The sequence below is a fragment of the Prionailurus bengalensis genome, chromosome B1 (assembly GCF_016509475.1).
Source record: "Prionailurus bengalensis isolate Pbe53 chromosome B1, Fcat_Pben_1.1_paternal_pri, whole genome shotgun sequence".
Classification (NCBI taxonomy): domain Eukaryota; kingdom Metazoa; phylum Chordata; class Mammalia; order Carnivora; family Felidae; genus Prionailurus; species Prionailurus bengalensis.
The window spans coordinates 160,745,057-160,770,006 of record NC_057344.1 but is presented as its reverse complement, the minus strand read 5'-3'; the positions used below and the strand labels follow the sequence as shown (position 1 = coordinate 160,770,006).

Here is a 24,950-nt window from a genome sequence, read left to right as displayed (position 1 = left end):
CCTGAGCCTTCTTGTCCTTACCTGTACAGTGAGGGTTATGACACCTGTTTCGTGGGGTGCTTATGAAAATCAAAAATGCATAATATCATAGAGCCTAACACGTAGTGGATGGTTGAGAAATGTGAGTTCCATTTTCTGTTCATCTTTTTTCAGGTTGCATTCTTTTTCCCCCATTTCAGGTCTCCTGTGCATATTATATATTACGATCCAAATGTCTTTAAAGTCAAGCCAGCTGCTCTGAAAACACAGTGTTCTCCGAGGATCCACGAGTTGGCAGAACCTCTTATGCGTTAAGCACAGAAAGCCACGTCAGTCGCACTGTAGTTATGTATCTAGAAAACATATTAGGTGACTTAGTTCCCATTTCTGATCCTGTCAGTTTGTATTCCCCATCCCCTCAAAAACCATGTGAGACCTCCAGAGAACACCACTGTGACCATCGATAGTAATTCCTGCTGTTACCTGTAATCATGTCTTTAGCCGGTTTGGGGACTTGAGCATGCAATAAAAGAGAAAATGAGAGCTTGCCTTATCCTTACTGTATCTCCTCACAAGGATCTTGGCTGTCTCATTGCTCTGACTGACCTGTAGAAACACTCCTCCTTGTATTTGCTGGGTTTGTTTTCCCTTTCCTGGAGAGATCTGTCTTCCCCAGCAGCTGATCTCTGCTCAGTCCCTTCTCTAATAAGTCCTGAGAATTGAAATAATTCTTTGTGTTGCTTTTCCAGTCTCCCCTCCTTACCCAAGAAATAACACTGAAATGGTGAAGCCTTTTGAGACAACTTGAAATGCTTTTTATAATCTGTAGATGAAATTTAGGGGATGGGCTACCTTAAATAATCACACCTGCACCAATCTCTGTTACTTCATTCATGTCATTTATCATGAATGACAGAAAAAGCAAGGTATTTGGTGAGCATTGTAATTCTCTGTCAAATTTCATCTTCCCAGAGTTTTTAAAATTTAATTGTTTTATTCTCTCCATGGATAAGTATTTTACAAATGAAATTAAATTTTAATATATATCTAGATTTACATGAAAATGAATTTATCTGAAAACCAGTTTTATAGATGCCTGAGTTCTATCTCCAATGCTTTGTGTTAAGGAGATAACTAGTGTTATGGAGAGGCAATACCATATAGTAGTTTTGAACTTGGGTTTTTGAATCAGGCATATCTGGGTTAGTATCCCCCATGGATCATTTACCAGGTATGTGATTTTGTTTTTTTGTTTTTTATTTTAACATGTATTTATTTTTGAGACAGAGAGAGACAGAGCATGAATGGGGGGAGGGTCAGAGAGAGGGAGACACAGAATCAGAAGCAGGTTCCAGGTTCTGAGCTGTCAGCACAGAGCCTGACACGGGGCTCGAACCCATGGACTGCGAGATCACGACCTGAGCTGAAGTCGGACGCTTAACCGACTGAGCCACCCAGGCACCCAGGTATGTGATTTTGAACAAATTCCCTAACTCTCTGTATCTGTTTCTTTGTGTAAAATGGGTTCCTGCTGCATTTTTATAAAGATTAAATAAGAAAATTATGTAATAAAGCATGAACTGGAAAAATATTATTTAAAATTTAGCTCCTTTTGCCCTGTAAGGGGGAATGGCATAGTTTATATCACTGGGAAAATAAATATCTTTATGGCTTGATTCATACAGTGAATGAATGTTTGTTGAGTTTCTTTGCTTTGCCAGGCACTGTGCCAGGCATTGGAGGTAATCATACTAACCCAAACAGTTGTGGGCTCTGCTCTCATGGACTGTTTGGCCAACTGAGAGGGATAGAATTCAAAAACTCACAAATAAATGTAAAATTACAGCAGTAGTATTATGATGAAGAGGTGATAATGCAATGAAATAACAGAATAGAGAACTTTGTTTCCCCTTAGGAAGACAAAAGAAGGCTTCTTTAATGAAGGGACAATTGGGCTGGAATCTACAAATTGAGTAGGGTTAACTAACCAAATAGGAGGAGATAGAAAGCCAGTCTAGGTAGTGGGAGCATGTGTTTAGTGGACATTTGTTGATTTGGAGGCCATCCTGCATCAATTTCTCCTACTTCTGGTAAGAACTCCCAATTTTCTTTTGGAGAATTACTTTGTCTTCATTGTTAAGCTTTACCGGGACTTGTATTCAAGATGTCCTGGCCAAGGGATGAGCATGTGACCTAAACTGGCCAAGCCCACTGAACTGTCCTCTGAGGCTTTGGATCTTGTGCAGAGTGCTGCATGGGGTCAGGAGTATAGTTGGAGCTGATAGTTCCCAGTAGCAGTACCCTGATGAGACTTCATTTTGCTCCTACCACCTGTGTCCCTGGAGCCACCCTGGCCCTTCACCTATTTCTTTGACTCAGGAGCTACCCACAGCCTTCTGGTAAATCCCCTGTGGCAGGTGGATAGGTGTGTTGAGGACTGAAAGAAAATTTGGCTCAAACAGAGAGGAAAAATTGGGGTTGTATGATGCAAGAAGAGGCAGAAGGATGGGAGCTAGACCAAGAAGGGCCCTGGAGGCCATGTTGACTTTTAGTCTTTATCCTAAAGCCAATGGGAGCTGTTGAAGTAATTTATGCATAGGGATAATATAATCAGGGTTGCCTTTTAGGAAACTGTCTTTGACAAATAAATTGGGGAGGAGACAGTAGAGGTATGTAGACCAGGTTAGGAAGCTGTTTTGTAGATCAGATGGAAGATGAAAATAGTTTGGTGGTACCATAGTGGAGATGGAAAAAAGTGGCAAACTTCAGAGATATTTGAGGATTTGGTGATGGGTTGTATATGGTGAGGGGAAATGGGAATCATTTACAATAATTCCTGGATTTCTAGCTTATGAAACAAGATAGAAGTAAGAGTCTGAATATACAGATGGACAATAGTCTGTCCAAATATGACAATAGAACTCTGACTCACAACCTTTGTAGCAACCAGGTCAGGAATCTAAACCACAACCTTTGTAGTGAACAGAATGATCAGGATCTGGTCAATGGTCCTTACTGGTGCCTATTTTTGCCCCCACTTCCAACATAGGGCCAACCGGAGAAAGACAAATATATTCCCTAAGCCAGTCACATAGGGTGCCCTGTTTCTAGTCAGGTCATCTCTAACTTCCGCATGCCAGCAGCCTTGAGTCAGAGCATACTTAAATCCTCCTCCACACCTCTCCCTGCTCCCCCCCCGCCCCTGCAAAGCTTTAGGACTCCTCTGCCTTTGAGTCTCTGCCAAATGGAAGTGATGATGGCTGACTCCCAATAACAAGCTCTAAATAAATGGCCTGGGTGTGTCCTCATTTGGGTAATCTTTATTTCCATAATTTATACCTTCACTGCGAGAGGGCCAGAAGAAGAGAGTAGAGAAGCATGTGTTCAGTTCTGGACACTTAGATTAGAGGATGGCGTTGAGATGCCTCAAAGGAGGTACCAGGTGTAGGGGCCATATTATGACCTCCATGGATCCTAGACATTTTTGCCTTTCTGGGTTCTTCCTTAAAATAATAAGAAAAATTACATTTTATGACTGAGTTCATATAAAGATGGACATATTATCATTACATATTGAAAAACATTTTTGCTAACTTTATTTTTTCCTTCTCTCTTAAAACTACAACATTTTGTGATCTTCTGAAAATACTGTGAGCTGTAAGCCTTGAGCCTACTGTGCCCAGCAGGACAGTCAGCCTTGTTCAGGTAGGCAGTCTTTAAATGGGTCTGTGTTGAGGTGAGTAGATCTGTCTGCTGAAGACACATGCATGTAGTCACTGTTAGGTGTGATTGAAGCCCCAGGTGGGAGGTTGTGTGTGAGAGAAGAGGGACCGGGAAGGTGTGAACCTTGACTTGATATTTGCTGCTATTGAGGAATTGCTATTAATTATATTTAGGATGATACTGATATGGGGGTTATGCTTTCAAAAGCAGTTCTTTAGAGAAGCATGCTGAAACATTTGTGCATGAAGGGATATCTGGACTTTACTTTGAAATAATCCCAACAAAAGAGTGGGTAAGAGTGTGAGTTGATTGTTCAAACTAAGCGATTGGAACAGAGGGTTCATTATAGTGTTCTCATTTCTATTAGATGTGCTTGAAGCTTTACATAATAAAGTGCAAAGTGGAATGGGAGCAAGAATGGACAGTTACAGGTCTTAGCAGAGGCTTTTGGAGCCTGGACAATGCAAAACTTCCCCAACACCGTACTTTCAGTCAGGTTTGGTTTGCTCCCAGGTGTTTGGTATTAGGGTTGTTTAAGGGGGAAATCAAGGCAACATGTCTGTACTCCATGTCCAGGGAGAGTGTGAAGCAATAGCATGTACAAAATGGTGAATTAAGGTCTACAAGATAAACTGGTGCTCTCACCCCAAACCCAGGGGTATTGGAAGGACTCAGGACTTTCATCACACTATGGCACAGGAGGGTTCCAAGATAAATCTATTTGAATCTTCAAAGGTCAGCATGCCTCCGTTTGACCTCTAGGTTGCAAATGCTTGACACAGGAGATGTGAAGAATAAGTGGGAAGAAGATATTGAAGACTTGTTAACCTGGATTTGGTTGAAGGAAGGAAAATGGTGACATAAATGTTAAATGGCTTTCTGCAGTCAGGGAGAGAGGGGGTCAAGGAGGCTCGTCCTGGAATGAGGTTTTACCAAATATTAGCTATGCAACCTTGTACAAATTACCTTTTCAATGACAAGGAGCTAATAGTGTTTAAGGTTAGGATTGGAAAGTTTCCAATAAATTACACCCCTCCTTTTCTTCCCTGAATTCAGAAACAATTGAGAAACCCAGGCAGCTGGAGTTCAAAATAACTCATTTACAAAGGACAGAGCTGTTTGGAGAATGTGATTTTGGTAAACCAAATGGATTTGCTAATGTACCCATCCTCCTTAGTTGAATTGAGCCCCTGGCAGGACTACTCCACAGGGACACTACCTATCCCCAGAGCAGGTAGAATGCACTCTGCCTATGGATCTGAGATCTCAAGAAAGAAGAAATGCACTCCTTCTCCCAGATGCATAGGAGAGGAGTCACTGCTCCCATAGGTAGAAAGAAATAGGGGTGGCTGAAGGCTAAAAGCAGGAATTTCTTTCCTGGGGAATTCTTCCTCTCCACATGGAGCAGGAGCACTGCGAAATATTCATCTGTAACATGTATCTCCTTGGGTTCTTGTGAAGTACATATCCAGTACATAGTAAGGAGGTTTTGTTTTCTTAATCATTATTAGTGGGTATTAAGAAACTTCTCATGTCTTTCTGGATAATGGATTTTACTCCCTCTGGTGATTCCAGTTATAGTCCCAGTGAAACACAGCCCTATCCAGAGGTGGAGTTCTACTTGCCGACTCCTTGAGTCTGAGCTGGCCCATGACTTGCTTAGACTGAGAGAATATGGCAAAAGTGACATTGTATGACTTCTGAGCCCAGGCCTCAAGAAGCCTTGTGACTTCTGCTCTGCCTTCTTGGAATGCTGCATGGGAAGAAACACAGCCTCTTTAAGAGACCTCATGGAGAAGTTCAGCCTTCTCAGACCTCATCTTTGGGCCCCTCCTCCAGCTCACCCTCTGCTGAGTGCACCCACTAAAGTTGCAGCAAGACCAGCTGAAGAAGTGCCCACTAATTTACAGAATTGCCAGGGGGAAAATGGTTATTTTGGGGTAAGTTTTGGGTTGGTTTGTTATTCAGCAATAGTTAACTGAAACAGGCAATAAATAAGCTGGTGGAGCAGTAGATTGATGCCAATAAGGGTTGGGGAGGGGCAAGGGGTTCTGACTGCAGCAGACTGATTTCCATAGGTTCGTGAGATGTCCTTGGTTTTGGTCTGCTAAATGATCTGGCAGACATTTCTCCCTCAATTAGGTGTTTTAAGCCCCTTTTTTCAACTTGTGTGATAACCCACAGCCATCCCACAGCAGACCTGACCTTTAAACCAGTTGGCCAGTAAGAACCTACATGAATTGAGGCAAAGGAATATACTGGTTGTTGACAAAGCTGAACCTTCCACCTTACCTAACTCCCCAGTCCCCCTTCCAGAGGGTTTTGCTTCCTAAGGACCCATCTGAGGAAGTCCTGGCCCATGACCTCCCTTGGCAGCAGAGACATACCACAAGCATAAGGAGAGAGAGCCTGAAGACACATAATCTTTCATAATTTGTGTTGGTTCTTCTTTTCTATCTGGAAGGGGCTGCCAGATGGGAAACTTCCCCACCCGAAGCAGCATGCATCTGCCTGCCTGCTTTCTGTTGCCAAGGCGTGGTCTGCTAGAACTTCCAGGATGTTGAGCATCGTGGGCTGGATTGCAAGACAGGGCAGGCACAAGACTGGGGACAGAGAACGGTGGCTGTGTGAAGGGGGGGGGGGCGCAGAAAGAAGCAGTTGGTTTTCAGTGCAAAGCAGGGAACAAAGTCACCCCAGGATACCAGGGACACAATGGTGGTGGTCAGGCAACCACTGTGTAAAAAGGGCCGGAATGGCTGTGGCTCAGGCAGGTGGACATCAAAGGAAAGCAATAACAGACCCCAGGTAACACACCTCTTTTTTGTAACAATTTAAGCAGGTGGAGGTGGATCAGGGTTTAGATAGTTTGAAGGCACATTCCTGGCTTCAGGAAGCTTAAAACATAGCCTAGCTCAGGAAGCCATTTTGAATTCTGGCTTCTCTTGGATCATTACCACATGGCTGACCATGGGTAGAGAAAGAATAAGTGACTGTATTGTATGATTTCAAATATATGGGGAGGAAGTACAGACTTGTAGCTGGGAGTGTACTTTCTAGAAGAAGAATGGCAGGATTTAAAACCTGGAACTACCACTTACTAGCTCTCTGTCTTTGGATAAATTAAACTCTTTGGGCCTCAATTTCCTCTCTTATAAAATGGTAGTAAGAATAGTACTGTCAAATGCTTCTCCTCAAAGTACTACCAAAGAGCTTGTGAACAAAGCAAAGATGAGTTTATAGCTTACTAAGGTAAGGGAGATCTCTACCTTCATAGAATGTTAACTGAATCTAATAAGGAAAGAGCAGTAGCGAGGTATTTATGAGTTTGGAGCTCAATTAGGACTGGGAAAGAGATTGATAGACACAGCAAGGCAAGAATTTCTGAAGGAGCCTTTGAGAATTGATGAGACCAGTGGAATACTTTCAGGTCAATAACAAAAGTTATTTGCAACTTCATCTTTTTGGGCAAGAGTTTCTTAAAGCTTTATTATTGAAAGCAGTAGAATAGTAACTGTCATGTTGATATAAAAAGTAAGCTGTGTTGATGTCCAAGCACATCTCAGAGATTTTGCAGGTTTCATTCCACACCACCACAATAAAGTGAATATTGCAATAAAGTGAGACAAATACATTTTTTAGTTTCCCGGTGCTTATAAAAGTTATGTTTACACTACAGTATATTAACTGTACAATAGCATTTATGTACAAAAAATACTGTACATATCTTAATTAAAATACTTTATTACTAAAAAATACTAAACATCATCTTAACTTTCAGTGAGCTGTAATCTTTTTGTTGGTGGAAGGTCTTAACTCCATGTTGATGGCTGCTGACTGATCAGGATGGTAGTTGCTGAAGGTTGGGGTGGCTGTGGCAGTTTCTTAAAATAAGACAACAATGAAGTTTGCCACATTGATCAACTCTTCCTCTCATGAATAATCTCTCTTTAGCACATGATGCTATTTGATAGCATTTTACCCACAATAGAACTTCTCTCAACATTGGAGTCAATCCTCTCAAACCCTACCATTGCTTTATAAGTTTATGTAATATTCTAAATCTGTTGTCATTTCAACAATCTTCACATCATCTTCACCAGGAGTAGCTTTCATCTCAATAAACCACTGTCTTTGCTCATCCATACGAAGTAACTCCTCATCTATTCAGTTATCACGAGATTGCAGTAATTCTGTCACATCTTCAGGCTCCACTTCTCATTCTAGTTCTCTTGTTATTTCCACCACATCTGCAATAACTTCCTCCAATGAAGTCTTGAACCCCTCACAGTCATCCATGAAGGTCAGAATCAACTTCTTTTGAACTTTTGTTAATGTTGATACTTGGACCTCTTTTCATGAATCACAAATGTTCTTAATGGCATCTAGAATGGTGAAACCTTTCCAGAAGGTTTTCCGTTGACTTTGCCCAGATCCATCAGGGGAATCATTACCTGTGGCAGCTATAGCCATATGAAATGTATTTTTTAAATAATAAGACTTGAAATAATACTCAAAATGACTCCTTGATCCATGGGCTGAAGAATGGATGTTGTGTTAGCAGGCATGCAAACAATGTTAATCTCATTGTGCATCTCCATTAGAGCTCTTGGGTGCATTGTCAGTGAACAGTAATAGTTTCAAAGAAATCTCTTTTTCTGATCATTAGGTCTCAAGAGGGGGCTTAAAGTATTCATTAAGCCATGTTGGAAACAGGTGTGCTGTCATCCAGGCTTTGCTGTTCCATTAATAGATCATAAGTGGAGTAGATTTAACATAATTCTTAAAGGCCAAACTTTTGACAGGCCAATGAAGGCTTGTCCTTTGAAGCTTTGAAGCCAGGCTTCGGCTTCTCCTCTTTGGCTATCAAAGTCCTAGATGGCATCTTCTTCCAATATAAGGCTGTTCATCTACATTAACAACTTGTTGTTTATTCTAGCTACCTTCATTAACTCTCTTAGCTAGATTTTTTGACTAACTAGCTGCAGCTTCTACATTAGCACTTGTGGTTTCACCTTGCACTTTATTTTACAGAGACAGTTTTCTTTCTTAAACCTCGTGAACCAACCTCTGCTAGCTTCAAACTTTTCTTCTGTGGCTTTTTGACTCTTTTAGCCTTGACAGAATTGAAGAGAGTTAGGGCCTTGCTCTGGATTAGGCTTTGATTTAAGGGAATGCTGTGGCTGTTTTGATCTTCTATCCACCTTCTCCATATTTGCAATAAGGCTATTTTCTTTATCAGTTGTGTATTCACTGGAGTAGCACTTTTAATTTCCTTGAAGAACTTTTCTTTTGCATTCACATCTTGACTGGTGCAAGAGACCTAGCTTTCAGCCTATTGGCTTTCAACATGCCTTGCTCACTAAGCTTAATCATTCCTAGCTTTTGATTTAAAGTGAGGGATGTGTGACTCTTCCTCTCTCGAACACTCAGAGGCCATTGTAGGCTATTAGTCTACCTAATTTCATTGTTGTTGTATCTCAGGGAATAAGGACATCTGAGGAGAGGGAGAGAAACTGGGGAATGGATGGTGGGTGGAACAGTCAGAACGCACCAACATTTATTGGTTAAGTTCACTATCTTATGAGGGTTTCTGGTGGCCCAAACAATTATAATAGTGACATCAGAGATCGCTGATCATAGATCACCCATAACAAATATAATAATAATGAAAAAGTTTGAAATATTGTAAAAATTACCAAAATGTGACACAGAGACACAAAGTGAGAAAATATTGTTGGAAAAATGGTGCCAGTAGACTTGCTCTACCTATGGTTGCCACAAACCTTCAACTAGTGAAAAATACAGTATCTGCAAAGCTCAAGAAAGTGAAGCTCAATAAAAGGAGGTATCCCTGTATATGGGAACTCTCTACTTGCCACTCAAATTTTCTGAAAACCTAAAACTCCAAAAAATTAAAGTCTATTAATTAATGAGAAAAAGTAAATTGGTGGAAGAGGAGATTGCTACATGGTAGATACATTCCTGGGGGAAATGAATCATCCAACACAAATCAGGCTAAAACATGCTTTTGATTCTTCATTTACTTTGCATAAAGGGGCATTGTTTGTTTTGCAAGGGAATAAGAGAACAAAATGAGAGCAATAGAATGTCTCACACCCATTGCCAAAATAAGCTTTCTCATTAGGTTAACAATCATGAACATTCAATCAATCTACTCAGAGAAGTAAATCTCAGCCTTATAGGAGAAATTCCAAATCTCCCTCAGTTGATTCTGTAAATAAAGGCTGTATCTTAGTGATTCTCATTAAAGGATTCACCACATCAATAAACATACATGAAGGTGTTTAACAAAGTGCTTTATTGTTAGTATCTCGTTGATCAGCAATCACTCGTTTAACTTCGTCAGAACACACAGTTTTTGCTCAGGCAAAGAACAAGCTTCTTAACTCCCTCTCTGTGGTGGAAGTTTGGTAATCTAGGAGAATTCAAACTTGCTCTCCACAACCCGACCCCAATCTCCTCTGGCCCTGGGGCCACTCACAGACTTCTCCCTCATGACGCTCGCCACCTTTTCTGCCTTGAATCGTGGATATAAACTCAGTCTATGTAAAACATGCTTTTCTTCTCTGTAACTCAGCTTACTTTCTAACCTTGAGCTTTGTTCCACAGAGCTGGTGGAAAAACAGCCTCACACCTTTCTGGGGTTCCAGGAGCCTCCCAGTGCCAAGATGTTGCATGGTGGGGCTTGAGGGTGGGGTGGGGCAGGGAAGGTCCTCTGGGCTTGGTCCACACAGTTACTGCCAAGACATGTTATCCCTTTTCCATATGTTCCCTACAGGTCCTCCAGCTTTCTGCTGCTTTTCTGCTGTGAATGGGATATGGGAGTCTCTGCCAGGACTGCCTGTGATCCTGCCTGCCTAGACACAGCCATTTTCTCTGGGATTTTCTTTCCTTAGTAAGTGACTGTTTTGCAAAGACAGGCACAGATCCTTTCTGCTCCTGGAATCCGTGACCTCTCATTTTTTCCCCCTTACTCCCATCTATAAACAAACCTTTCTAGTCTGGGGATGACACAGGCTCTCTTTCTTTAATCTCCCACAGTGCCGCACCCTGAGGATTTCCTAAGGCCTTAAGATTTCGGAACAAGGAGCAAAATTACTTTCAAACTGTATCTCTTTTCTTCCTTGCTACATCCGTTCCCCAAGGCAATGAGATCAGAGCCTCCTGGGATGGAAGGAAGAGAAAGGGGCCCTACAGAGGAAAAGGAAGAAATCCACATTTTCAAAATGTTATGTGGCCATATATTTTATTTGCCTTATTACTTCCCCTAGTATATTTTAAGTTATCTGATAGTATGTTCTCTTGTGTCCTCCACAATACCTGTGGAGTGAGAAGGTGTGTCCTCTGACAATCTCTTACTGTTCTTCCTTAAGCCTTGGCCAGTTTTGAGGAAAGCTCTCGAGCAATCCTGTAGGGTCATGATGGTCACATCCCTGCTGCTAAATTGTAAGACTTCCCTTCTCAGTCGATGCCAACTATTACATTTTTGGTTCACCTTTGGAGATATTGGGTATATCTGAACATAGTTCATCAGAATGGATGGAATTTTAAAACTGTTTTTCATCAAGTGGAACAGTTTTGGTCCAAATCATTAAATAAGGCGGGAATAGAAATCATCATATTACTACTACTGTGCTGGGGGTGGGGGTGGAGAAGAGGCAGAAACCTTAATGCATTGAGGCTGCTACACCAAAATGCCACAGTGCTTATTCAAAATTTTCACATCCAAAAACCCTTTAGGCTGAGGCAACAAAGTCTATCTTAAAATGTAAATGTGCTATTTGGTGATGTCTTAGATTACCTTGGTAGTTACTCAGCAGAGTGCAAACCCTGAAGGAATGAGATACAAGACAGTTAAGTTTTGATGGAAAAAATTGAAAATTGGAAAAGGAAAAGATCATAATCTCCCAAGGGAAATTAGAATTAGAAATGAAGTATAAGAGGTGTCTGTGTGGCTTAGCTGGTTAAGCATCCGACTCTTGGTTTGGCTCACGTCATGATCCTGTTATTTGTGAGATCAAGCCCCACATCGGGCTTTATGCTGATGGTGTGGAGACTGATTGGGATTCTCTCTCTCCTTCTTTCTCTGCCCCTCCCCTGCTTGCATGCTCTTTTTCTCTCTCTCTAAAAATAAATAAAGTTAAAAAAATAAAGTATGAAAGGGCCTCAGAAACCAGTACAAAAGTTCATAATTTTGTCCAGGATACATAGGTCCTATTTCTGTGGAAATGGTATTGTATGAGCCTATCAACTTTCTTTTGTTGTGTTTTTTTTTAAGTTTATTTATTTATTGAGAGAGAGAGAGAGAGAACAAGCAGGGGAGGGACAGAGAGAGTGGGGGACAGAGGATCTGAAGCAGGCTCTGTGCTGACAGCACAGAGACAGATGTGGGGCTTGAATCCATGAGCCGTGAGATCATGACCTAAGCTGAAGTCAGATGCTCAACTGACTGAGCCACCCAGGTACCCCATATCAACTTTCTTTTATGGGAGTTGTCCAATGAGAGCTTTTTTCATTCTTCACTCAATCCAGTAGGGGTATCTTCCCCAGTGTTACAGCTGGCTGGGCTGGAGTCCCAGGGCCCCTGGTGGCTGGCTCACCACTGGAAGGTGCCATGCTGATGAAGAAGGGAGAATAAGCTCTTCGCTTCAGCTGTCCACTCTTCTACCAGTTCTCTCCTGCTTCCACCAGCAGGGACTGAAGGTGTTCTCTATCACCCCCTGCAGCCCTAAATCTTGTCAAGGCCATTAACCCGTTCATTCTAAACTTTTCTATTCCTCTAGCATTTTCTCTCTAAAGAGGGGTCCATACTGCCACAGTTGGATCACAACAAGATATTTTGGTAGCCAGCCTTCTGTTGTGTGCTGAAAATGGAGAACTGGGTACTTGGAATGATCACCTTCCCCTCTCTAGTTCCCATTTAAGTAGCTCTGGGGTGATCCCTGATCCCAAATGAGCTGCAGAGCAGCCAAGAAGATCTTGCTGGGACATCTCACAATGGGGTGAGCTTGTACACTTTGCACCTCTTAAAATTAAGGAAGGCAAAGACCTTATTGAAACCCTATCTGAGCTTCTGTCTGATCCTGAAGCTGAGTTCGGTTCTGAAGGTGCATGCAGACTTGGGGGGGGGTGCAATTGTACTGTATGAGGTTTGAGTACATGGCCCTTGGGAGTTCAGCTGCAATGCTGGGGCTGGATGCTGGGCAATCTACCAAGGGAGAGCAGGTCCAGGATCATTCATTCCTGCACCCCAGTTTCCAGCCTTGTGTCTGCCACCTCACAGCCACTCAGTCAATGCTTACTGTGCTGAAACAAAACTGCATTTAGTCCACATTTATGGAACCGGGTTCTACCTTACCAAGCTCTTTAACATCCCCAAATAACGTTCAGGCTCTGAAAAGACAGATTAATTTTAATTGACTCAAGGTTCAAATTCCTGTCTCTCCGTTTCTAATTGTTCTCCACTCCCCACCACCCCCCACCTCCACCAAGCATTAAAGAGCACATGGTACAAAGGAGCAGAAAGTGAAAGGAAAGGCCCCTTCTTATTGCCAGACCAGACACTCATGTGCTTTTTTGGAATAAGTATTTTGCATCAGGACTGGACAACATAGCAGATTCCTTATGAGAGAAGATGAAAGGAACAACAGTTGTCAAGGACAGGAATGCCAAAGGTTTTCTCTTCTCTCCAGCCAGCAGCTCAGCTCCTCGAAGGAAAACAACCCATCTGTCTGGGATTTGTGTTAGAAGTGACCCTGCTTTGGCTTTTCCCTCAGACAGTGTAAGGCAAGTTCCTTATTATCCTTATTTAGACTCAGCTAAATCCATACACAGAACCTCTTAAGTTGCTGCTCCTGTTTTGGAACTTTCTGGGCTTTGAAGATGGTCTATGATTTATTAATTACAGCATCTCAAATTCTTGGTAAAGTTTTCACTCAGTAACCCTCACAGCTCCCAATTGTTGGTGCAAATGAAATGACTTAGTTGAAATAGAAGTGAAGTATATAAACCTGTTAGAGATTCCAAATAGTTACTGTTTGACCTCACGGTATATATGTGGTAGCCCCGTTTTCTGAACCCCAAACAGGACACATTCAGACCATGAGAAAGATTTGAAATCAAGACTGCCATGGGAGCAAGTGATATAGTCACTTTATTTATTGTGACTTTATTATACACAATTTGTTTATTGTGTATATTATTTAGATAACTAAGTTACTTCTCTAACCTGGTCTTGCTTATGTAGATATAATTACTTGTATTCAGTAACTTCACAGTTTGAAGTAGTGAAAACAGCTGTGAATAAGGGGAAGACGGGGAAGAGAAAAAATGGTTCAGATGTTCTGAATGAGTGTTTCAGAGATACAGGTGTTTACTGAACTAAAATTAGTTACGTGTAGTTTATTATATCATTCTATCATGCATATCATACATTATATTAAATATATGTTATATATCTTTTTGGTTGGAAATCCCATTAGTAAATAACACCACTTGTGTAGTGATGGCTCAGTGAATACTATTTGGCTGATCAGCTGAATTCCATTCACTTTAACTTTACAGGCAAGAGTGCTTTGCTGCTAGGTCTTTAGCTTAGTAATTTCCCTCATTTTTGCCTTTGCAAAAAGCCATTGTTTGAGGTTTCTATTGCTATGTAACAAATTACCCCAAAACTCAGTGGCTTAAAATAAGTATTTATCATCTCAGCTTCTGGGAGTCTGGAATCGGGGTACAGCTTAGGTGGGTGATTTAGCTCCTGGTGATTTAGCTGTTGGCCAGAGACTTCCCTCAGTCCTTTGGTAAGTGGGCCTCTCCAGAGGGCAGCTCACAACATAGCAGCAGCCTCCCTCAGAGTGAGTAAGAGAGTGAGCAAAAGAGAGCAAGACAGTCATAGTCTTTTTGTAACCTAATCTTCAAAGTGACATCCCATCACTTTTGTGATAGGGTCCTGTCCACAGTCAAGGGAAGGGGTTTCCACAACAGCATGAACATCCGGTGACAGGGATCATTGGAGCCATCTTAGATGCTGCCTAAAACAGCTAAAGAAAAAGAAGTGACCATTTTACGTGTTATCAAAATTCATGTGACCTAGATATGACACAAAATACACAAGCAATGAAAGAAAAGGTGGGTGAATTTGACTTATCAAAACTGAAGACTTTTATGCATTAAGAAAGTGAAAACACGGGGCACCTGGGTGGCTCAGTCGGTTGCGTTTCTGACTTTGGCTTAGGTCATGATCTCATGGTTTGTGGGTTAGAGCCCCTCGTTGGGCTCTGTGCCGACAGCTCAGAGCCTGAAGCCTGCTTCAGATTCTGTGTCTCCCTCTCTCTCTGCCCCTCCCCCACTCATGCTCTGTCTTTCTCTCTCTCTCAAAGATAAATAAACATTAAAAAAAATTTTTTTTAAAAGAAAGTGAAAAGACAACTCACAGAATGGGAGAAAAAAATTACAAACCATATATATGATAGGGTGTAGAATCCAGAATATGTAGAGTTCTTACAACTCAACAATAGAAAGACAAATAACCTCATATAAAAATATGCAAATGATTTAAATAGTCATTTCTTTTTTTAAATAGACATTTGTAAAGAAGGCGTACACCTGGCCAATAAGTCCATGAAAAGGTGCTTGACAGCATTAATCATTAGGAAAAAGCAAATCAAAACCGCAATGAATACCACTCCATTCATATTATATTTACAAAAAATGGAAAATAGCAAGTTTTGTCAAGGCTCTGGAAAAATTGGAATCCTTATACACTGCTAGTGTAAAATGGTGTAGCCACTGTGGTGGTTCCTCAAAAAGTTAAATATAGAACTACCACATGGCACAGCAAAGCTACTCCTGGGTATATACCCAAGAAAAATGAAGCTATACACTTGCAAAAATACTTGTATGTGAATGTCCATAGCCATATTATTCATAATAGCCAAAAAGTAGAAGTAATGCAACTGTCCCTCACCTGATGAATGCAAAAACAAAATGTATTTTACCCGTACAATGGAAAATTATTCAGCCATAAAAAGGAGTGAAGTCCCAGTAGGTGCTACAACACGGATGAACTTTGAAAACATTATGATGAGTGAAAAAAGCCTAACAAAAAAGCTACATATTATATGATTCCATTTAGATGAAACATCCAGTATAAGTAAATCCATAAAAACAGAAAATTCATATTTTCCAGGAGAAACACGGAAGGAAGGGGGAATAGGCACTGAATAGATACTGAGGCTCTTTTTGAGGTGATGGGAATGTTCTGAAATTATATAGTGGTGCTGGTTGCTCAACTCTTTATATACAAAGATCCACTGAATTGTATCCCTTTAAAGTGGTGAATTTTATAGGTAAATTATATCTCATTGGTTTGTATATGTCTATGTATCATTGGTTTTCAACTTCGGCAGCATATTAAAGCCAGGTGGGAGATTTGAAACATCCAGATGCTCAGGTCACACCCCAGAATCTCTGGGGTAGGATCCAGGCCTCAGAGCTTTTCAAAAATCCACACATAATTCCAGTGTGCAGCCAGGGTGGAGAACCAGCAGCCTAGAGGATCATGACTCCTTAGCAAGTTGCCTTCACTCAAAAAGTGACCGTTTGCCCTCTCTATCTTCCTTCCAGTAACGGGAATGGGCAAAGAAAGCTGCCTGCCCTCAAGGACAGGTCTTCTTCCAAATCAAGATGGTTCCTTAATCTCTCCTCTAATTCACTGCTATTTTCCTTTCTGTGGGTGACTTGGAATGTTCAGTACTTTAAAGAGGGCATACTTTAGGCTTAACATATTTTTTTCTCTCTCTGGGTTAGGTTACTGTGATTCAACTGTGGGCAGAGAATCATTTTTCCACTTTGGAACAAAAGTTGGATTCTGTCCAAATGGGTTGGCACTTTTGCCCTGAAAAACCTGGATTTTATAGTTTGTGAAGTTCTGAGCAAAAAATTCAGATGCAAGGAGCTAGAAATGTGAGGCCTTTTACACTGGGCCTATGCTCTATTTTTTGTGTTTATTCTCTGACTGTAACACTCAGGTTTATTTAACCGGCTTTAATCTTGGCGTTCCGGAGTCCCAGCCTTTGGTATTGTAAATCCTCCACTGATAGTGGATCACCAAGTTCCTCTGGCACCACAATCACTCTGGCAAACCTATCTGGGCTTGTGTCCCAAATCACAGTGGTCCTGATTAAATTCACCAACCAAAGCATTGGTATTTTTTTTTTCATTCACCCCGAAAAGCTATAGGCAATTTGTGAAAAAGATACAAATTGGTGAAGAAATAAAAATTAGAAGATTTAAAAAAACTATTGAAAAAAAAGATCAGTAACAGCTACTTTAGGCTATAAAGGCCAAGTCTGTGCTGTTCTAGCTGGTAACCTACTCTTGGCGGGGGGGGGGGGGGGGTAGTTGGGGTGGGTGATGCCAGTAAACACACAGGGCCATCAGCCTTGGCACCATTCACGACAATAGCAATGACAGGCAACTCTAGAAAGGAGACTAAGCAGGGACTGACTACTTCAGGAAGCTTCCAGTAAGTAAGAACACAAAAAATTGCAGAGGCCTGTGGAGTGCAGGAAGGGTAGACAAGAATGGGTAGGGAAGTGGAAAGTGCAGATGTGTGGATCTGCTCCTTGAGAGCCATGGAAACCATCTATCTTTCTGGAATTAAATAAAGTAGAATGCACAAGTCTTAAAAAAAATAGCTGAGTGATTTACATATATAAAAATCTGTGAAACCACAGGCAAAATCAATATTTAGAATGTTTCCCTCTTCCCAGAGAAATTCTCTCATAACCCTTCCAGGTCAATAGCCCCCTTCCCTCACTCAGAAGTAGCCCTGTTCTTATTTATATTACCGTAGATTAGTTTTGTCTGTTCTTGAACTTTATACGAATGGGATTATACAGCATTTATTGGTTTGTGTATGGCTTCTTTTGCATAGGGTAATGTTTTGGGGAGCTATGTGTATTGTTATATGTATCTGTAGTTTGTTCTTATGATATTGCTGTGTAGTAGTTCATGATATAAATATGCCATAATGTTTATCCATTGTCCTGTTAATGGACATTTGAGTTGTTTTAGTTTGGGGGCTATTATATATAAAGCTGCTACGAACATTGGTATACATGCCTTTTTGTGGACAAAACATTCCCTTTTCTTGGGATGTGTCTAGGAGTAGAATTGCTGGGAGATAGGTCACTTATGTGTTTAACTTTAGCAGACACTGCCAGATGGTTTTTCTGAAGTGGTTGTATCATTTTTCACTCTTACCAACAGTGAGAATTCCAGTGGTCATTTTTGAGATGAAAAAGCAGTCAGCAACTACCTAACCTGAGCCAAACTCCTTGGGGCATGAAATTTGTGAAGATCTGTAAGATAGGGGACCAGCAATGCTTTGCAGCTGAGGGATGAAAGAAAATGAATAAAAACAGAGGCCAGAGAGGGTGCCTGTAACTGTCCCACCCCAACCACCGCCAGCAGGAAGGAAATCCAGTAGCTGGTTTTGGGTCTTTTCCTAGCATGGACATTAGCTAGTTAAAGGGATTTGATGGAATGGGAGATGTTAAATTTTTTTTTCCAATTAACATAGTGAAAAACAATAATACAAGAAAGAAAAAGCAGGGTAGGTAGCAATGTTTCTCCTGCTTCTCTGAGCAGGAGAGCTGGTTTAAAAATACAGAATTTACACTTTTATTTTTTATTTTATTTTTTTTCAGAATTTACACTTTTAAAGAGATACTCTAGTTGATATCATTGGTATTTCAAAAGCCACTAAGAAATACTGTTTAGAGGTTCAGCAATGCCAGCACATATGTGTGCCTGGAATAACAGCAGGAATATTCCCTTCTCACTTGACTTTACATTAGGGCACCTTGTCGACACTGTCCGTTTGATCTTTAATGTTTTGAGGGTCCTTTTCAACACATAAGGGGCACCTGGGTAGCTCAGTCAGTTAAGGTTATGCATCTGACTCTTCATTTCTGCTCAGGTCATGATCCCAGAGTCATGGGATGGAGCCCAAGTTGGGCTCTATGCTGAGCATGGAGCCTGCTTAAGATTCTCACTCTTTTCCTCTGCCTCTCCCCTGCTCACACTCTTTAAATAAATACATACATACATACATACATAAATTTTTTAAAAATTGAAGAAAAGCTTCCACCATTCACTTTATCCCAGGGTGGGGATAGGGGGTGTCTTCTTCCCAGTAATGCAGTTTCAAAAGTTGACAGGCAGCTTTTTCTCTCCCTCTGTTGCTGCCAAGGAGGACGATCACCTCAGGTAACTCCATCCCTTTTTAAAGAGATTTACCATTAAGTTTCAATGTTGAGCTAGGAGGAGATACAAAAAATTACCAAGATAACATTACAAAGTTAAAGCAATTTTGGCACATAGTGGCCCCTTGATAACAAGTCGAAAAAATTATATTAATTTCATTTAAAAATGTACTAAGTGCCAATTACGTGACAGACGCTATTCTAGGCCAAGGAATACCCATATAAAGTGCATACAAAGTCCATGCAAAAAGTAGGAGACAAACACCCCTCTACCCCAGCTAGCTGAAACCTGCACAAAGCTATCTTCCTCTTCCCACCTCACGTTGACCTTCTGCCCCCAAGGCCCCTGGAGGCCCTTCTCCGGCCCTCTTCAGCCACCTGACTCGCTGCCACTAACTCCTCCCTGTTGATCACAGCCCACTTCATCCCACCTCTTTCCCCTCATCTCTCCCCATCCCCCTCCGCTTCATCCCACCTCTTGAGCCAAACAAAAAAATCAAGATGGCAAAGGCTTCTGTTTTCAAGAAGCTTTCATTCTAATGGGGAATTGTATTTGTCGGGGGTGGGGGGTAAGTGCTGTAACAAAAGCACACACACACTCATGAGCACCTAATTCTTAGTGGCTTTAGCACAGTAATAAACCATACTCTTCAGCATTTCATCTCAGTCTGATTCAGGTTGAAAAGAGGACAGGTATTCCACTCCAGGCAGCTATTCCTTGTCCCACATTCCTCTGTGCCCACAGAGCCCTCTCCCTTCAGCCAGCAGGTGGGAAGGAACTAGGAGATCACATGGCTAATTTTTATGGCCAAGCCTGCAAGTGGCTCACACCACTTTACCCACATTGCCTCCACCAGACTGAGTCAGTGACCACACCCAACTGCAAAGGAGGTTGGGAAATGTAGCTGGGTGCAAAAGAAAGGAAACAGAGTTTGGTGTACCTATCATAGCTGCTACTGCAGGGGTGAAAAATAAACAGGAAGTATAATCGGTGTGGTAAGTGCTGTACTATGAGGAGGTAAGCAGTACTTGATAATACACAGGAAATACACCTAACCTAGCCTGGGTTTGGGTGGGCCAAGAGAGAATATGCTGAAGGAATTGAGGCCTAAGGTGGGGCAAAAAATAGAAAATCAATTTCCCTTTAGAATATGGTAACTTTTCTGCTAATGAGGTACCTCCTTGCATGAATGATTTGTTTAACTCCAAAAACAGTTGTTTTTTTTCAAAGTAACCATTAGAAAATAATAAGCCCTTTCCTGGGTTGCTCTTATTCTCTGCTTTAAGAAGAAATGGCCCAATGTGGCATTCGCTATTGGCTTACTGCCCAAGAGTCATTCGTTCCCTCTTCCTTGATAAGAAAATGACACTTTTCTTGAGCCATCAAGTGACAATGTATGCTGCAAAAATGGATTCCAGGAGATGGACTGTAATTAGTCTAAGGCAACCATGGTAATCCAGTTCACCTTTCATTCATTCAACAAATATTTAATAAGCTCCTGCTATGTGTCATTCTGTTCTAAGTGCTGTTTTCACCAATTATAGGCATGGGGTTCATGGAGCATGTGGCCCAATTCTAGATAATGAGGGGAAAGGGGGCTTCTGGGAAAAGGCTTTCCTCTCTGATAAAGTAAAATGAGAGTTGTCTAAGGAGAAAACCAGGGCTTTTCCTTCTTGCGTTTGGGTGATATTATGTGGGACATGATGCCTGGAACTAGATCAGTGTCTTGGGACCATGAGGTGATGGAGAAAAGATCCAAGAGAGGATAACCTAGAGCTCTAGCCAACTTCAGCTATTGAATTAAGCAAACCTGGAATCACCAGCCTTTTTAATATGAGACAATAGAAAGCCTGATAAACCACTTTCAACTGGATATTCAGTCACCTATAGCCAGAAGCATTTAAAGAAATACACATGATTTTGTTGGCATTATTTTGGATTAGAATAGGAAAATGTTTTTTTAAGTTTATTTATTTATTTTTAGAGAGAGAGAGAACATGTGCACATGCAAATGGGGGAGGGGCAGAGAGAGAGAGGGAAAGAGAATCCCAAGTAGGCTCCTTGCTGTCAGCACAAAGCCCAACATGGGGCTCCATCCCATGAACTGTGAGATCATGACTTAAGCCGAAATCAAGAAGAGTTGGTCACTTAACCAACCGAGCCACCCAGGTGCCCCGGAAAATATTTAATGAATGGATGAAGAATCTGATATTTTTCATTTTCTTCTCAACTGTGTTGTTCAATCATAGAGGAGTTTCTATCCCAGATCTCTTTCTGAATAAAAACCATCTTCCATAATCTTATTGGCTCCTCCTTTGGCCACTGCAGATGCCCCATTGGAAGTAGATGTGTTTGAAAGCAAAGCCACTTTTTCTTCTAGGTCCCCTACCTTTGTGCCCTTGAGATGGGGCACATGAGAGGATTTTTTTGGGGGGAGGGGTTGGTTTTTTAAGAGGAAGCTCCTTATTTGCTGATGATGAAATTGATAGGCAGATTTCTTCCTTCCTTCTTCTCTTCCTCTTTCTTTGTGCCTTTTCCTTTCTCTCTCTCTCCCCCTTCCTTCCTTCCTTCCTTCCTTCCTTCCTTCCTTCCTTCCTTCCTTCCTTCCTTCCTTTTCTTCCTTCCTTCCTTTTCCCCTTCCCTCTTTCTCTTCCTCTCTCCCTCCCTCCCTTTCTCTCTCTCTCTCTCTCTCTCTCTCTCTCTCTCTCTTTATTTTCTTCTCTCACCATGGAATAAGTTGGGCTGTAAGCAGTGTTCTTTGTGGCCTGTGGGATTTTGGAGGCTCCCTGGATCTTGTTGAAACAGAAACCTGGCAAATTCCATGTTCTAATTCAGAGCTTCCTGGCTGAACTCAATGGAACTCCAGCTAAGGAATTAAGTTGGTAAGTCAGTGATATTTGAAATGAATAATGGAGATATTTGGGGATAAGCTTTAATTTTAGAATAAGTATGTCACATAGCTTTTTGCTAGAATGATTTGGGATAGTCACAAATATTTAAGATGCCACTTGGCTTTCACTATGTTGATGATGTCAATAAAGGGGCTATCTTTCCCATGCACTGTAAGATTTGAGTGCTAATGCCTGTTTGCTTTGACTATTATGTCGTTGATCCAAAAGATAATTATCCTTTTGAGACTTTCATGTCTGTCCATTTCTTATGTCATTGGCTGTTCTGACTAATAGCTATAATTTGAGGGAAAAATGTATTGTATTGGTTGGGGTACTGGCAGGAAAAAGATGGCAGAAGTTATTGCAGATGATTAATGAAAGGGTTCTACAAAGATGTGAGAGTATCAAGAGAAACCAACAAGGGGCAGTGAAACATTAAGGCTAATAACGCTATTTCTAGGGGTCAAATGAGTCAAAGGGAGAGAGACGTTATTGGAAACTGGAGAGATTGATAGCTTTGGAGAGAGCCTCCTGCCAGCAGCTGTGGCCTTTGCTAGAAGAACATAGTCACTGTCAAACTGTGACTCTGGATATATAGGGAAAAAATACCCTGACATTACTCTACTCTTATACTCTGATCTTCCTACTAGTGACTATCATTGGCTAAACTCAACCAATAGTCAGAGGGAAAGGAGCTTGGCTGAGACAGTCGGTGAATGTCACCCTCCTTGGCCACAGAATAAGGTAGAAAAGGATGGACAGTAGATCTGGAAGAACAAATAGGGCTACCCATTTTTGTGCCTTCATTTTCCTTGTCAATAACTTTAGAACCAGTTAATATGTAGGCAGGTCCTAGATCCATTCTTTAATAGCTATATGCTTTTATGTTTAGGATATTGCCTAGGCTCTGCAATAAGAGATCCCCAAACACTGCAACTTAACCAAACAAATGTTTATTTCTCTATTAGGCTCCTTCCTGGATAGGAGTCCAGGGCTGATGTGATTGATGGTGTTAAGGGCTTTGGTAGATATTAGTTCTGTTGAAACAATATTCCCAGCCTCCTTTCTCTGGAAATAAGGGAGGATTGTACTTCTCTGCCCCCTTGGGGTTAGATGGTGTCATGCAACTTGCTTTGGTCAGTGAAATGTAAGTATGGGATGTGCCAGAATCATTTACTTGCCCATGTTTTCCCTGTCACTGAAATTTGCATGGAAGCATTATTAATATGAAGGACAGCCATCCTGAAAAACTTCTCAGAGCTGTAGCATATTTGTGGGAGTGAGAAATAAAACACTGCTTTTAAGCCACTGAGATTGGAGGTTGATTGTTAATGCAGCTGTACCAGGTATTTTTGAGTAATATGGAGACTCAGGCTCCTTTTGTTTTGTTGCCTTCCAAACTCTAAGGTGCTGCTGCCACCTACACAATCTGAGACAGCTCATTACCATAGTGACATTCTAGTTCAGGGAAGTGGGAAGAGAACAAGAGGGCACACATATTATTTTTAGAGGCATTAACCAGAAATAGCACACATCACTTCCTTTGGCATACCTAGTGCTTTAGTTATCTGTTGCTGCAAAACCAATGATCCAAAATATTAGCATATTAGAACAACAAATAGTTTTCAGGGGCAGCTTAGCTGGGTGGTTATATTTTAAGGGCTGCTGTTATCTGAAGGCTCGAAAGGGGCTGGTAGATGCACTTCCAAGCTCACTCACATAGTTGTTGGCAGACCTCTGTCCTCACTTGCTGTTGTCAGGAGGCCTTAATTGCTTGCCATATGGGCCTCTCCACAGGGCTGCTTCACATGGCAGCTGGCTTCCCCCAGAGCAAATAATCCCAAAGACAGACACAGAGAGAAGCTGCAGTGTCTTTTAACCTAATCTCGGAAGTGACACATCATCACACATACCAACACTGGTACAATGTGGGAAGGGACGATGCAAAGGAGTGAATACCAGGAGGCAGAAATTGTTAGAGGCATCTTGGAGGATGGCTAAAAAAACCTAACAGTAAGAGAGGTGAGAAAAGTTCATCTATAGCTGGGCGGCCATCTCCTCAGATGAAACTGGAAGGGGAGAAGGGTAAAGGGGACACACAGAATTCTCCACACTCTCTTCTAGCCACACAAGTATACATGTGCACTTGCCTTCTCATACATGAATATACAGTCTGTATCCTAAAAAAATTCTAGGCTTCTGGAGCGTAGTTCCTATGCTCCAGAGGATTCTTATCCTTAGGGTCACTAGCCCCAGAAATTTGCCTTCTTCACTCCCAGACAAGGCCAAATTCCCATGTAAAAAGCTTTTTAAGAAACAAGTGGGGAGAGGGAGCTTCCATCTGGAAGAAAGAATAAGAAAATCCTTCTGCATTGCTAATCTGGAACTCTAAGAATGAGTCATATGAACTATGAGTCATTTTGCCATTATATGTAAGTAGTTGGAGGAGTTACATAAATTGAGATTCAAATCTAATGTTTCTTATGTTTTTCCAAGTTAAGGTGGTAAACTCATAAAAAGACACAATGAAATTTAAAAAATTTTATTTAACATTTGTATATTGTTGAGAGACGGAGACAGACAGAGAATGAGCAAGAGACGGGCAGGGAGTGAAGGAGACACAGAATCTGAAGCAGGCTGCTCCAGGCTCTGAGCTGTCAGCACAGGCCCGACATGGGGCTTGAACCCACGAACTGTGAGACCATGACCTGAGCTGAAATCAAGAGTTGGATGCTTAACCAACTAAGCCACCCAGGTGCCCTCACACTGAAAATTATATTCATAGGAGCACATCCCCAGTGTGGCAGCACTTAAATATCTGTAAGCATACAAATGATGGTGAAGGAGAAGGGAGAAGGTCTCTAGAAACCAATACTTCTTCATGCCTATAATTGTTTATGAAGAGCACAACAACATAGCACCAGGCTTCATAAAACCCCAAATCTTATTCTGCTGCCTTGCCAACATAAGCAGTGGCTGATGTCCCAGATCCTTGCCTGACTTATGTCCACTTCACTACCTCTCAGTACTTCCATCATGGGAAAAGAATGTGAAGTTTCAAATTAT

The 24,950-nt window shown here is 41.5% G+C and overlaps 1 protein-coding gene across 2 annotated transcripts in view; it reads left to right on the top strand.

Annotated features, from left to right (window-relative positions):
• The window catches only part of THEGL (theg spermatid protein like), a 56,216-nt gene extending 55,694 nt beyond the window's left edge, over positions 1-522 (top strand). Inside the window, exon 9 of one of the 2 annotated variants that reach the window (XM_043604348.1) lies at positions 154-522. In XM_043604348.1, the coding sequence (XP_043460283.1) occupies positions 154-241 (88 nt within the window). In that variant the 3' untranslated portion in view covers positions 242-522. The remainder of the gene's footprint in view (positions 1-153) is intronic. The other variant, XM_043604340.1, reaches the window with a different exon arrangement.
• Positions 523-24,950: the final 24,428 nt, after the last annotated feature.